The 12035-nt window shown below is 36.6% G+C and overlaps 1 protein-coding gene across 1 annotated transcript in view; it reads right to left on the bottom strand.

Moving 5' to 3' along the window:
* The window catches only part of ALG5 (ALG5 dolichyl-phosphate beta-glucosyltransferase), a 40904-nt gene that overhangs the window by 24973 nt on the left and 3896 nt on the right, over positions 1-12035 (bottom strand). Inside the window, exons 2-6 of the mRNA XM_063101743.1 lie at positions 8979-9150; positions 8393-8439; positions 7085-7153; positions 4277-4369; positions 540-653 (exon numbers count right to left, since the gene is read on the bottom strand). Coding sequence (XP_062957813.1) covers positions 540-653; positions 4277-4369; positions 7085-7153; positions 8393-8439; positions 8979-9150 — 495 coding nt within the window. The remainder of the gene's footprint in view (positions 1-539; positions 654-4276; positions 4370-7084; positions 7154-8392; positions 8440-8978; positions 9151-12035) is intronic.

Below are 12035 nucleotides of genomic sequence, written 5' to 3'. Positions count from 1 at the left end.
CTCAAGATTTGGCAAATTCACCTTCTTTTTCTAAATGGCTTTAGAAAAGTAGAAATGGCACTAGGGTTTTCATTCATTCCTGAACCTCCACTTTTTGAAGTATGCCATGAAATTGTACATAACCTTTTCTGAGTGGTTGCTGCTTGTGATTTTTTTTTTTTTGTTTCATCAAAAATAAGACTTTGTGATCCAGTTTCATTTTGCATCTTTACCTGGAAGTCTCAGGCTATGCATTTAAATATAAGTCTTAACTGAATATACATAATAAATACTAAAACTTTGGCAGAACTTAAGCAATTAGAAATCAAGAGAGAGAGGTGGCCAGAATATTAATTAAGTAACTGTCAAGTCAATCTTAGAAAATCAGTCAATGTTCATAACAAAGTGATTAGCTTTCCTGTGGAACTGTAACATTTATAAAGGAATTTCATACCACAAATACCCGATTTTTAAACTTATAAATAAATTCCCTTTAAATTTTATTTTAGACTCCCTGTACTCTTGATGGAATTGTATTTAGCCTATATTCTTATACTCACAGGCCAAGGCTGTAGATCATTTAGTCCCTTTTCTAATTTCTCAATATCTGGAAACTTTGTGGCTCCATCAGCATCTGCCATAAGGATCTTTTGTCCTCGAGAACTGAATATACCCTGCATTTAAAAATTTCAAGCAAAAAGAGATTTCCTTAAAACTAAGGTTAAATTCAATGACATTTCAATTCATTCTAGTTTACTTAAAATACCTAAGAGTAAAATATTAGGTATGAAATAAATGGCAGAAGGAGGATAAAGTTCACTGACAATAAATCACATTGATAAAATCTTTCCAAATGTATCCATTGCCTATTTTCATTATTTTAAAAACTTGGTGAGGTCATACTACTAATACCTTAGAAAATATCAATATAATGAAATAGATTTGAACAAATTAAAGGTACTCTGAATCACTAAGAATAAAAAAGTAAAATACCTATCAAATATATATGTGTCATAGTACTTAAATGGGATCAGAAGCTACTTTGAACCAAATATAAAGAACATGTTTATGGACAAATTGAACAATCTTATATATAGATTTGCTATGAAATGCATCATAAGATTACAGATCTTTAGTACTCTTTATTATAGAACCTAATATTTATTAGTTACTGAATAAAATTTAGGAAGTATGGATATATCCAAATACCACTTTAAGTCATTTGAGATACTTAGCAAAATCATGTCATTCAATTTTGAATTGATCTTTAGTGCAAATTATGGCTCCACAATGAGTGCATATTTCACGCAGACATAAACTGCACATCAACTCTTAATTTCTGTGATGTATTTGAGTGAATTCATCATTTCTTAAGTGTAAATACAATTATGGTTTGATACAGTAAAATAGTCTTGATAATACTTAATACAGTATGAATATAGATAAGATATATACAAATATAGACAGAAATTTGATAGCTTATTCTACTGTATAATGAGTCCACTAATTAGTATCTGTGCTGTCTTTTTATCATACCCATTAGAAAAAAAGCAGAAATAAAAATGTTATCATATTAACATCTGAACAACACATATGAAGTTCTAGAAAAGAGAAAACACTACAAGGTACCAAAACTGGAACTACTAGTTTGAAATAGAAAAAAAAAAAACAATAAATGGCTAATTTCAATGATATATAATAAGGGTGAACTGGAAACTATTATTTAGCATTAATGGAAAATTGCCTTTGGACCTCAAATTTGTTTAAGCCTCATCTTTTTTTTTTTTTCTTTTCCCCAAATAGGGCTTCTTTAGAGCCTTCTACTATCCCACTGTACCATTTATGGCCTTCACTTCCCCGCCAAACTCCTTGAAAAGGTAGTCTACCTTAGCAGCTCCCATTCACGTTTACACATTCTCTATCTCCTCTGACTCCTCTTTCTCACATGCCTCATTTCCTAAGGAGTTTCCCGGTTCTTTTTCTCTCTAGCTTATTGGCTTGCATGGGGGTGACTCACATCCCCTCTCAGTATGTTTCAAACTCAACTAAATGCATGGCCTCTGAAACCAGCTCCTCTTCCAGTGCTTCATTCCTTCTTTTAACGGCACCATCATCCTCTCAGTTATCCAAGGCTCTGGTACTTATTCCTCTCCTCATCACCAGATCCAATTCTATTCTATCTCATTTTTAAAGCTCCCACATTTGTGCCTTCTTCTTCTCTCGTGTCACTATCATGATCTAAATACATATTCACTATGCCTTGCCGACACTACTGCACTCATTGCTGGGTGATTAATTTTTCTTAAGTGTCACTCTGCCAATGGTAAAAAGTCTAAAAGCCCCTAGTCTACAATCCATTACCTGAACCCACCTACCCCTCCAGCCTTGTCTCTACCGTCAGGCCACATGCACCATTACTAGTTCCTTTATTGCAACATGTTCTTTCACATTGCTGTGACTTTGGTCATGTTCCTCCACTGTTAAAATCTCCTCCCCACTACCGCCAATTTTTGCATGGACAACTCCTAATCCTTCCTGAAGACTGCATTCAGAAATGACCTCCTCCGGGAAGTCTTTGCTGCTCCTCCCAGATGGAGGGTGGTGCCTACATCTGGCATATACTTCTATTATAGCATTTACAACACTATACGACAACCATTTCCCTACTAAACTGTGATATCCCTAAGGACAGGACAGGTGTCTTTCATCTTGGTATCTCTTAAAGTACAATGCTGGCTGAAAAAAATAAACAAATGGACGGATTTAAAGCCCACCACGAGACTGCATCAATCCTACTTTCTCTCTTATGTATCCTGTGAACTCACTGCTTCTAATATATGCCCCAAGAGTTCCTACTTCTGTCTTTTCTGTCTTTGCTGACTGGTATGTCCTGCTCTCAGATCTTTCTGTACAAAGTTATCAGAGAGGTTAAAAGCATGGATTTTAGAGTTAAACTAACCTAATGGAAATCTTGACTCTATCTCTTAATTTCCATGTGACCTTGAGTAAGTTACTTTACTTATGCATGCCTCACTTTCCTCATCTATATAATCAAAATGAAGAAACCTAACTCATGAGATATCATGAGGAGGATTAAATGTGGTAATCATGTTGACGTAGGTAATTTACCCTCCAGCTCAAAATAAGCAATCAGGAAGGGGAAGACAGTGTTCACCATCACTGCAGGCCTGGCTTCAATGACATTTCCTTTATGAAGTCTGCTATTTTTCTCATGTGGCTCAGAATGCTAGTTAACTGCTCAAGATCTATTATTTCTTTCTTCCTTATGAATGAATTTGGTTGGAAATGAAAATGTTAAAAAAAAAAAACCATTTTTCAGCCTTCCTTGGAAATAGGGGCGGCCTTGTGACACTGTTCTGGCCCAGAGATATGAGTAAGTTATCAGGTGGAGCTTTCCCTTAAAAGAGTGCAAACCAATTGGCATGCACCTTTTGCCCCTCTGCCCTTCTCCTTCCGGTTTGGAATATGGATGCAATGGCTAGTGCTCCAGGAATAACCTTGTATGTGTGAGGACAAGGGAGTGAAAAGATAGGAGACCAGTTTCTGATGACACCACGGAGTTGTTGAACAAGCCCTATACTGCCTACTCTAGACTGCTTTTTATTTATTTATAAATAAATAAATAAATAAATAAACAAACAAACAAACTTCTGAGTCATTTAAGGCACTATTATTTGGGTTTTCTTTCACATATTTTGATTTTTGACATTTCTTTCAGTATATCTTGATTCCTACCTAATAAGCCTTGGCAGAAAGTGACCTGTTCTTTTTTGGAATTTCTTAGCACTTCACTAGTACATCTTTCATAAATACAATCACCTTCTTTTTTACCTATGCAAATGCTTAACTTTTCTATTAGACTGCACATTTTATCAGTATAGGCCCACATCAAATTCATCTTAGTTCACACAACCATGCATAAATAACAGTGCCTTCATAGAGGTAAAACTTAATACACAAAAGCATTTTTTAAACTGCAAAAAGATCACAATCTCATTATATGGGGCCTGTATCAAAGACACGCAGTGGTAGATAACATTTTAAACTTGATTCAGATAAACATAAATATATTTTTCTTAATCATTCAGTATGCTATAGATATGGCATTATATTTTTCGATTTGATTTAAAAAAATTAAATTATTAAAAATATGTCGTCACTAACTTGAAATGCTGGTATATTCAACTAGCCAGCTTTAAAACATACATGTACAAGAGGTTATTCAAAATACAAGTATTTTTATACTTTAGATAAAAACGTTGAAAACATGTATTACCATCCTAACAGCTCCGCCTTTCCCACGATTCCTCACCAGTGTTATCACTCGTACTTTGTCACTTCCATATTTCTGGCAATATTTAAAAGCTACCTGTCAAATTATATAAAAGCATAAAATTAATTTGGATTCCAAGAAAGTCACATAAACTGAGTTTCTCATTTTGACTCAAAACTGCTATTCCAGTTTACCCCTTCTTATGACTAGATTATACCCACTGTACATTTTGGTGTCCTAAAGGAGTTGTACGATTCCTGGTGTCTCCAAGATATAACACTGACCTACTAGGCTGAAGTCACAATTCAATTTCCTGCAGAGGGACCTATTGGAATAGGCAGAGATGTCCTTCTTTACATGACTCCCCTACCTAAGCTACTGAGCTGTTAAAAAAATAAAAGCTGTGTGCTAACTGAATGGTGCAAACTTGTGGTCAGACCCTCAATACTAGTTAATGACTTGCTTATTTGTTCGATCAGCAACAGATTTTATTCTCCAGAGAGGCTGTTTGTATCCTGGACCACTGCCCCAGATCTTTTCATTCAAATTCCTCTCTCAACAGATACCTACACCATAACTTGTCCTTCTCTTCTGAGTATTCAATCTCTTCCTCTCCACTGGCTGCACAACTTCAAACTTGCTCAAGCCTACAGCACCCTAAAAACTTTCCTTTCTTATTACGTTAAGCAACTGCCATTACACTTTAATTTATAACTGAAGTCATGAAACAGTGATCTATATTTGCCATCTGCATTTCTTCATTACTCATTTATTCTTCAACACACTGTATACGGCCCATGCCCTCTGCTCTTCCACATCACCCCTCTACTTAACCTTACTCCATCAAAGGCACCCTTTCCTTCTGACAGTCATTTCCGTAGGCAGTTATGAAGTTAGTCTCATCTGGCATTTGCCCTCCTCCTTTAACTATTTCTTTTCAGTTTTCACCACTAGTTCCTTTTCCTCAGCTTGCTGCTTAAATGTTGATAATCCCCACAAGGATTCTACAACTGCACAGCCTATAGGCAGCCCTTGACCACGTTCTCTCAACAGTGGGAGCTACTGCTCTCCTGTGTAGCCCAAACTTCTCTCCAGTGTCACCTAGATGTGAATTTAGTTTATATTGAGTGCTCACTCACTTTTCTGATACTTTACAGGTATAATAAACGTCACTGTACAACTGCAGTATTTTTTTGTACTATACTTTGTGCACAGGTTTTGCCTACTTAGTCTGAAACTCCTCAAGAACAAGAACTAGATATAAAATTTTCCTCATATCCCTCAGAATGCAAGACACTAGCAGGTAGTCAATAAATACTCAACTTAGTAGTAGGTTTTTTTAAAAATAAAAACTATTAAACATGATTTCAAGTTTTCAGTTTCTTCCAATCTTGGGAGCAGTAGGGACGACCGCTAAACTCTGCCTTATTTAGCCTGTAGAGGAGAGGGGCATCTCTGATCCTTCCAGGAGAGCAGCCTGCCACTCATATACCAAGGGCTGCCAAGAAAAGTGCCCTTCAAGAAAAGCTGCTTTTCCTCAGCTGGGCTGGGGCTACTTCTGCAATCTTAGCAGTGAGTGCCTGATGTTTATTTTGATGCCATTCCCCTTGTGTATTAATAAACTGCTGAGATAGTTTGTGTTCATAACTTTCATGTGATACTCATTACTCAAAGTGCAGCATTGGTTAGCTCAGTTGGTTAGAGCACAGCCTTCTAACAGCAAAGTCATGAGTTCAGATCCTTGTACCGGCCAGCTGCAAAGTGTAGCACTTAACTCTTCCTAAAACAAATCTCACCAAAGCTTTCTGGCCCCTCTGCCTTTCTTTACAAAATGTTTTCCATCTGAATACACCACTCTCCATGTTCCTAGTTACAACCAACCTTGAAGGTTTAGTTCAAAAGTCACTTCCTTTCTCTCAAATTTTTTACAGCACTTTATCTTTGCCTCTACTTTTTACTTTAGTTACATAATTTGTCTTGTCACACGACTGCTCTGGAGACTCCTTATACAAGAAGGCTCCTGTGTTTGCATGGCCCATCCAGTATCTGGCAATTAGTGCACGGTTGGTACTTAATAAAAATCATTAACTGATGAATAATCAAGTGAACAAATACTTCCTCCACATTTATTTTAAAGTCCATTATGTTGCTGTTTAACAAGTCAATTAAGAGCATCATAAATGAATCTCTTATTATAGAAACATGAATGTCAAAGAATAATAATAAAAACATGCAGCTATTTAGAAAATAATTTATCAGGAACATTGGTGAGATTTAATAAATGTACTACTATAAAGATGAATGCAGATGGGCCCAGCAGTTACAAGTCTAAGAATGGAGCAATGAGAGGGGATAGATAATGCCCTGAGACACTGGTACCTCCCATGGGTAAACCTAGCTGGGGCAAGCCAAAGGACATGCCTGATACCCAGTGGCTGATATGAAGGCAGCTTCCTATTTGCACAACTGGTTTAGAAACTATAAGGCAAGGTAGAACATAAGGAATGTTTAGGAAAAAAGGAACTATAAATTGGTAGGCAATGAGGGCTCCCTAGAGGCCAAGGTGAACTGTTGTTGGGTGTGTTCCCTCCTTATGTGGCGATCTTCAAAGCTTCCCTGGTCTTATGGAGCAGAAGAACAGCAGGCTTATTTTCTAGCTTTCCATAAGTGAAATCTCTCTGTTTTTCCTACTACTTACGAATGGAGAGTATCAGGCACAGGTTTAGGGTCTTCTCGTGAGCAGAAGTAAGATTTCACATACTAAAATCATTTACATTTTCTACTGGCAATTCTAAAAGCAACTGTATTTACCTTTGAAGTCTGGTCTTTACTGCCATCATCAACTATTATCACCTCATAAGTGAATGTAGGATCTTGTTTCTGCAAAAATGAAAAATAAAATACCGCAATTTGGTATAACTGCCACCAATAATTCCAATAAAACTGTAAGAAATTTAAAAAGCAATTGTTTCAGTGTTGACAAGTATAAATATGAATATAAATAAAAGTGCACAAACCACATAAAATAAAATGGCTAAGAACAAAAAGGAGAGATACTGGGTAGGAGCAGAGGGTGAACTCTGACTAACTCTCTCTGGTTACCTCCCTGCCCTCCCTCACATATGCCCTGCAACATGTCTGTGGAAGCAGCCAGGTACTATGGTGCTAAGGCACATTTGAGAGAGGTCACAAATGTATGAGGAAAAAGCCAATAAGGTTTGAAGTCAGAGAGGGCAGATTCCAACCTAACTGTACCACTTCTGAGCCTTCTGACCTTGGGCAACTTAACTTTTTTGGACCATTTTTTTTATTTAAAAAAACAAACAAACAAAACAAACAAAAAAACCAAAACAAACTATTCCATGTGGCTGGTGTGAAGATTACATGTAGAAGAGGTTGAAACCTCACACATAGTAAGAGCTCAATTCCCTTCTTCTCTTCCTTAAATTTAATTTTTGTAGTAGGTAATATGACACTCTCTTTCAAAGAATCTTCTCTTTTCCCTTTCTACGAAAAACCTAAAAGCAAAGTGAATCAAAACAAATAATTTTCTAAAAAAAAAAAGAGCCAGCATAAAGCTCACTTAATAATCTTAATCTCTCCAAAGAGATTTCAATGGCAGCTGATGCTACAAAAGAGGAGTATTACTTTTTCTTCTCCTTACGTGGCAAAATATGTGGAGGACTCTTGAGAATAATAAAAAAAACATGAAATAATTTCGACCCAAGTATAAGTCTTCTTAAAACATATCTCTTTCTTAAAAAGTTACAAAAGCAAAACCAGCATTGTGCCATTATAAAAAGTCTGCAGACATATACTGTCACTCAAATTTAAATATATCTTCAGGCAAGAGAGGATAAAAAATGGGTAAGACGGTACATAAAAGGAAACTTCAGCTTTCCAGTTTGTTTCAGGGTCACCCACCTGCCTCTGGAGGCAGTGTGCTGGGCTTGCCTGCCGACAGCTGATGGCTAGCAACAAGCTGAGCAGGCGGGGTGACCCAGTGATTAGGGTATTGCCAGTACTGCCTCTCATAGTGCCTCTAGCTCGGGGTCTACGAGTTGGTGATCTGGTCTAGTTTTAGTTGGAGACATCATACTGAAAGAAAAAACATGATACCTGTCTCTTCTCTAGATAGCCCAGAGCTTCATCCATCATCACAGGCACTTAAAGAAAAAAAAAATATTAAAAATTGCTTTGAAAATGACTTACCAAGCCACAGCACACTCAGTTTATCAGCACCACACTCTCCCGAGTGAGCCATGGGCTGGCCCCTACACTCAGTTTAGATATGAAAAAAAGTCCCCCAAATCTAACAAGCCCCACTGGGACTTCCCCCCAATGGCCACTACCATTTGGAATGTCTGTCTTTTGTTCACATTTTGCTCATTATTTCTCTAGAACACTTCAGCCCCACCTCACGAGGCTACTCTTTCTTGAATATTCACTTTCCCCTCTTATGAACTACAGTTACCAACTATGCACTCACCACATCCCACATCTATTCATTAATTCACTTCCAAAGACAGTGAAGTCAGGGGGCAGGCCATTTAGCTCAGTTGGTTAGAGCATGGTGCTGATAACACCAAGGTCCAGGGTTCAATCCCCGTACCGGCCGCTGCCACCAAAACAAAGACAGTGAAGTCAACTATCTTAAATTTCCTTATTCCAAATTGCTCTTTATTAAAAATCAAATAGAGCTTACACCTTTCTTCTTCATTGTATGAAGGCACAACAACAGAAAGTTGTTTGGTAGGTGAGTCCCATATGCTGGGTAAAATTTCCTTCTGGCCTTTGGCATTTAAGAAGAACTTCTCTTCTTCATGTTGATGAAGTGGTGGTATTTTTGCAGCAGTTATAAATGCAACAATGGAAATCTAAAAGCAGATATGTAAAAAAGGAATCATGTTATGCTGATCTTTTTATATTTGTTGTGTTAGAATACATTATTTATATATATTTTTTTCTTCTGGCAGAATATTCACTCTCAGTTTTTAGTTCATTAACAATGTTCTGGAAATGACTCAAAATTTGATGACAGTGAGTCCCTTAACTAGTTCCCTACTTATGAACTGATGACTGTCTTTTTTTCCATTAGTAAGGTGCTAATGCCTTAGAAGGTTCTTTGTCTTTTCCCACCTGTCATTCCCCAGGCCTCTATCATCCCATATCTGATACAGAACAGTCACTGCAAGGAAGTCCAGTCTACTCTTAGATGCCCAAACACCCGATCCTCAACAAAAACACACATACACACACTCTGAGGTCCCATCCTTACTTGGAGCCCATATGTGACAAAGGACAAGTTCATATTGCCATTGGAACATGTGTGGTGAGGGCAGACCTCCCATCCAGGACCAGACAGATCCAAGATATGAAGGGACTCCCACAGTAGGAAACAGTAACGCTTAAGAATATGTTCTTGATACTTATCCCAAATTGTACTTCAAAATACAGCATTTTCTAGAGTAAAGTACCAAACTTGTAAGGCTCCTTTCCACATGCACTTAGGAGCTGGCTCTGAAAATAACCATTCTTTGTAACATCATTTCTATTGGTATAACTTCTGCTTTCAAAACAATCTACAAATTTTTAGAATGCTACTCATGTTTAATTTGATGACCATTTATAATATTTCACTGGGTACACACAATTTGAATGAGTCTGATTAGTATGTACATAGAGGCAGTATCCAGATTAGTGGTTAATAATTCCTGTTCTGCACCTTAGTGTACAGATTGTGATTTCTAAATTCAATTTCCCACTAAAAGCAACCAGTGCTCCTGAGAGGATGGTTAATTCAGACACGGGCCAGGAAAGGTACAACAGTGGAATAGCATGTCATACCAAAATGCAAAGATATTACCAGTGATCATAAGGGCTGTGCCAAAAGACAAAGCAGTCAACCTGGAGGCTCCCACTGGCCTGTGATGGGAAGGTTTGAGAATCAAAAAGAATAATTATTGCAATGGGTTGAAACACATGAAAAAAATTTTAAATCATGAATTCATGATGATACTAAAAATAAAAATTGGTTAACTTTGTGAGATGTCAGGGAACCATTTCATTATTTTAAAAATCTGCCTTTTATATATGAAAGATATTTCAAGGTAACTGAAGAGCTGAGGACAAGATTCCTTTCATTGTAAAATTCTAGGCAATAAATAAAGAAGGAATTATACAATTAGAATACTCCACTCTGCAACCCAAAGTGAAATAAAGCATTTAGGTAATGATCATCAATGACAAGCTTTATAACTGATGGGTCAGGCTGACAACAGCTGAACCCATATCTTAACACCAGAGAGAACCAGCCACTACAATGCCTCCTGATGTGACACAAGAGAAAGCAGTAAGCATCACTCACACACTTTTCTTAATTAAAAAACTCAAACACGCATTTGATCAAGTCTCTAGATCCTAACTCCCAGTTTACAGGAATTCAGGGGACAGAGGAAGATGTTAAAAGGCATCAAGGGGATGCAACCAGTGAAATTCAGATTGTGAGAAATTTGATAGGACAAATGACTACACTTATTAAAGACAAGGAAAAGAAAAAAAGGAGAAACTGTTAATAGATTAAGAGATCTGAGCTATATCAACTGAATGCAATGTGTGGCCCTTGTTTGGATCCTGATAGGAACTGAGACATGTACACCAAGACTTATGAGAAAACTGAGGGCATCTTAACTGATGGAGTATTTGAAATCACAGAATAATGTTTAAAATTAAAAAAAAAAATCTGTGATCACCTTGTTGTGGTCATATTTTTAAAAGAGGGTCCTTATCTTTTAGAAACAAATGCTGAGAATTTATAGATAAAATGCTGTCTTCAATTTGTTTTAAAATAACTCAGAAAGGAGGCGGAGTGGGGAGAAAGTATGACTGAAGGGTGAATATATGTGAGGTTTTTTCCATTTTGTTTTTTTTAATGATTTCTTGCTCTGGCTTTAAAAAAAACAACTAACCTCCACCACCTGTGTGACATCTGAATACATGAGTTTATTTACCCAATCTGTTTTCTCACTAGTAAAGTGAACCAAGTGATAACATTTATTTCATAGTGTTATTCCAAAGATCAAATGAGACAATCCCTAGTAAACACTGAGTACAATATCCAACATATAGTAAGTACTCAATATATGGTAACTCTTATTATCACTTCAAGATAGTGGGATAAAAATTAATAGATGGAAAGAAATAATTAAGAACTAAATAAACAGAGACCAAGAGAATGATATAAAAGATCAAAAAAACAAGATATTGTTTTTATAGAAGATAAATAAAATAGAGAAGCCTTGGCCAGACTAAAAAAAAGAAGAGAGAAAACCCAAATAACAAAATTCAGAAATGAAAAAGGAAACATAACAACTGACTCCACAGAAATACAAAGAATTACTAGAGACTATTATGAACCATATGCCAACAAATTTGAAAATCTGGAGGAAATGAGTAAATTTCTGGACACATACAAACTACCAAGACTGAATCAAGAAGAAATAGTAAACCTGAATAGAACAGTAACAAGCAACGAGATTCACATACTAATTAGAAGTCTCCCAACAAAGAAAAGCCCAGGACCAGATGACTTCACTGCTGAATTGTACCAAACCTTTAAGGAAGAACTAATACCAATACTTTTCAGTCTACTCAAAAAAGTTCAAACAGGTTATTCCTGCAAACTTATACTACAAGGCCAACGTCACTCTGATATCTAAATCAGACAAAGATAAAACAAAAAAAGAAAGCTACAGGCCAATAT

The sequence above is a fragment of the Cynocephalus volans genome, chromosome 7 (genome assembly GCF_027409185.1).
Source record: "Cynocephalus volans isolate mCynVol1 chromosome 7, mCynVol1.pri, whole genome shotgun sequence".
NCBI classification, from domain to species: Eukaryota; Metazoa; Chordata; class Mammalia; order Dermoptera; family Cynocephalidae; genus Cynocephalus; species Cynocephalus volans.
The sequence above is the reverse complement of the archived record's forward strand: the minus strand, read 5'-3'. Positions and strand labels throughout refer to the sequence as shown.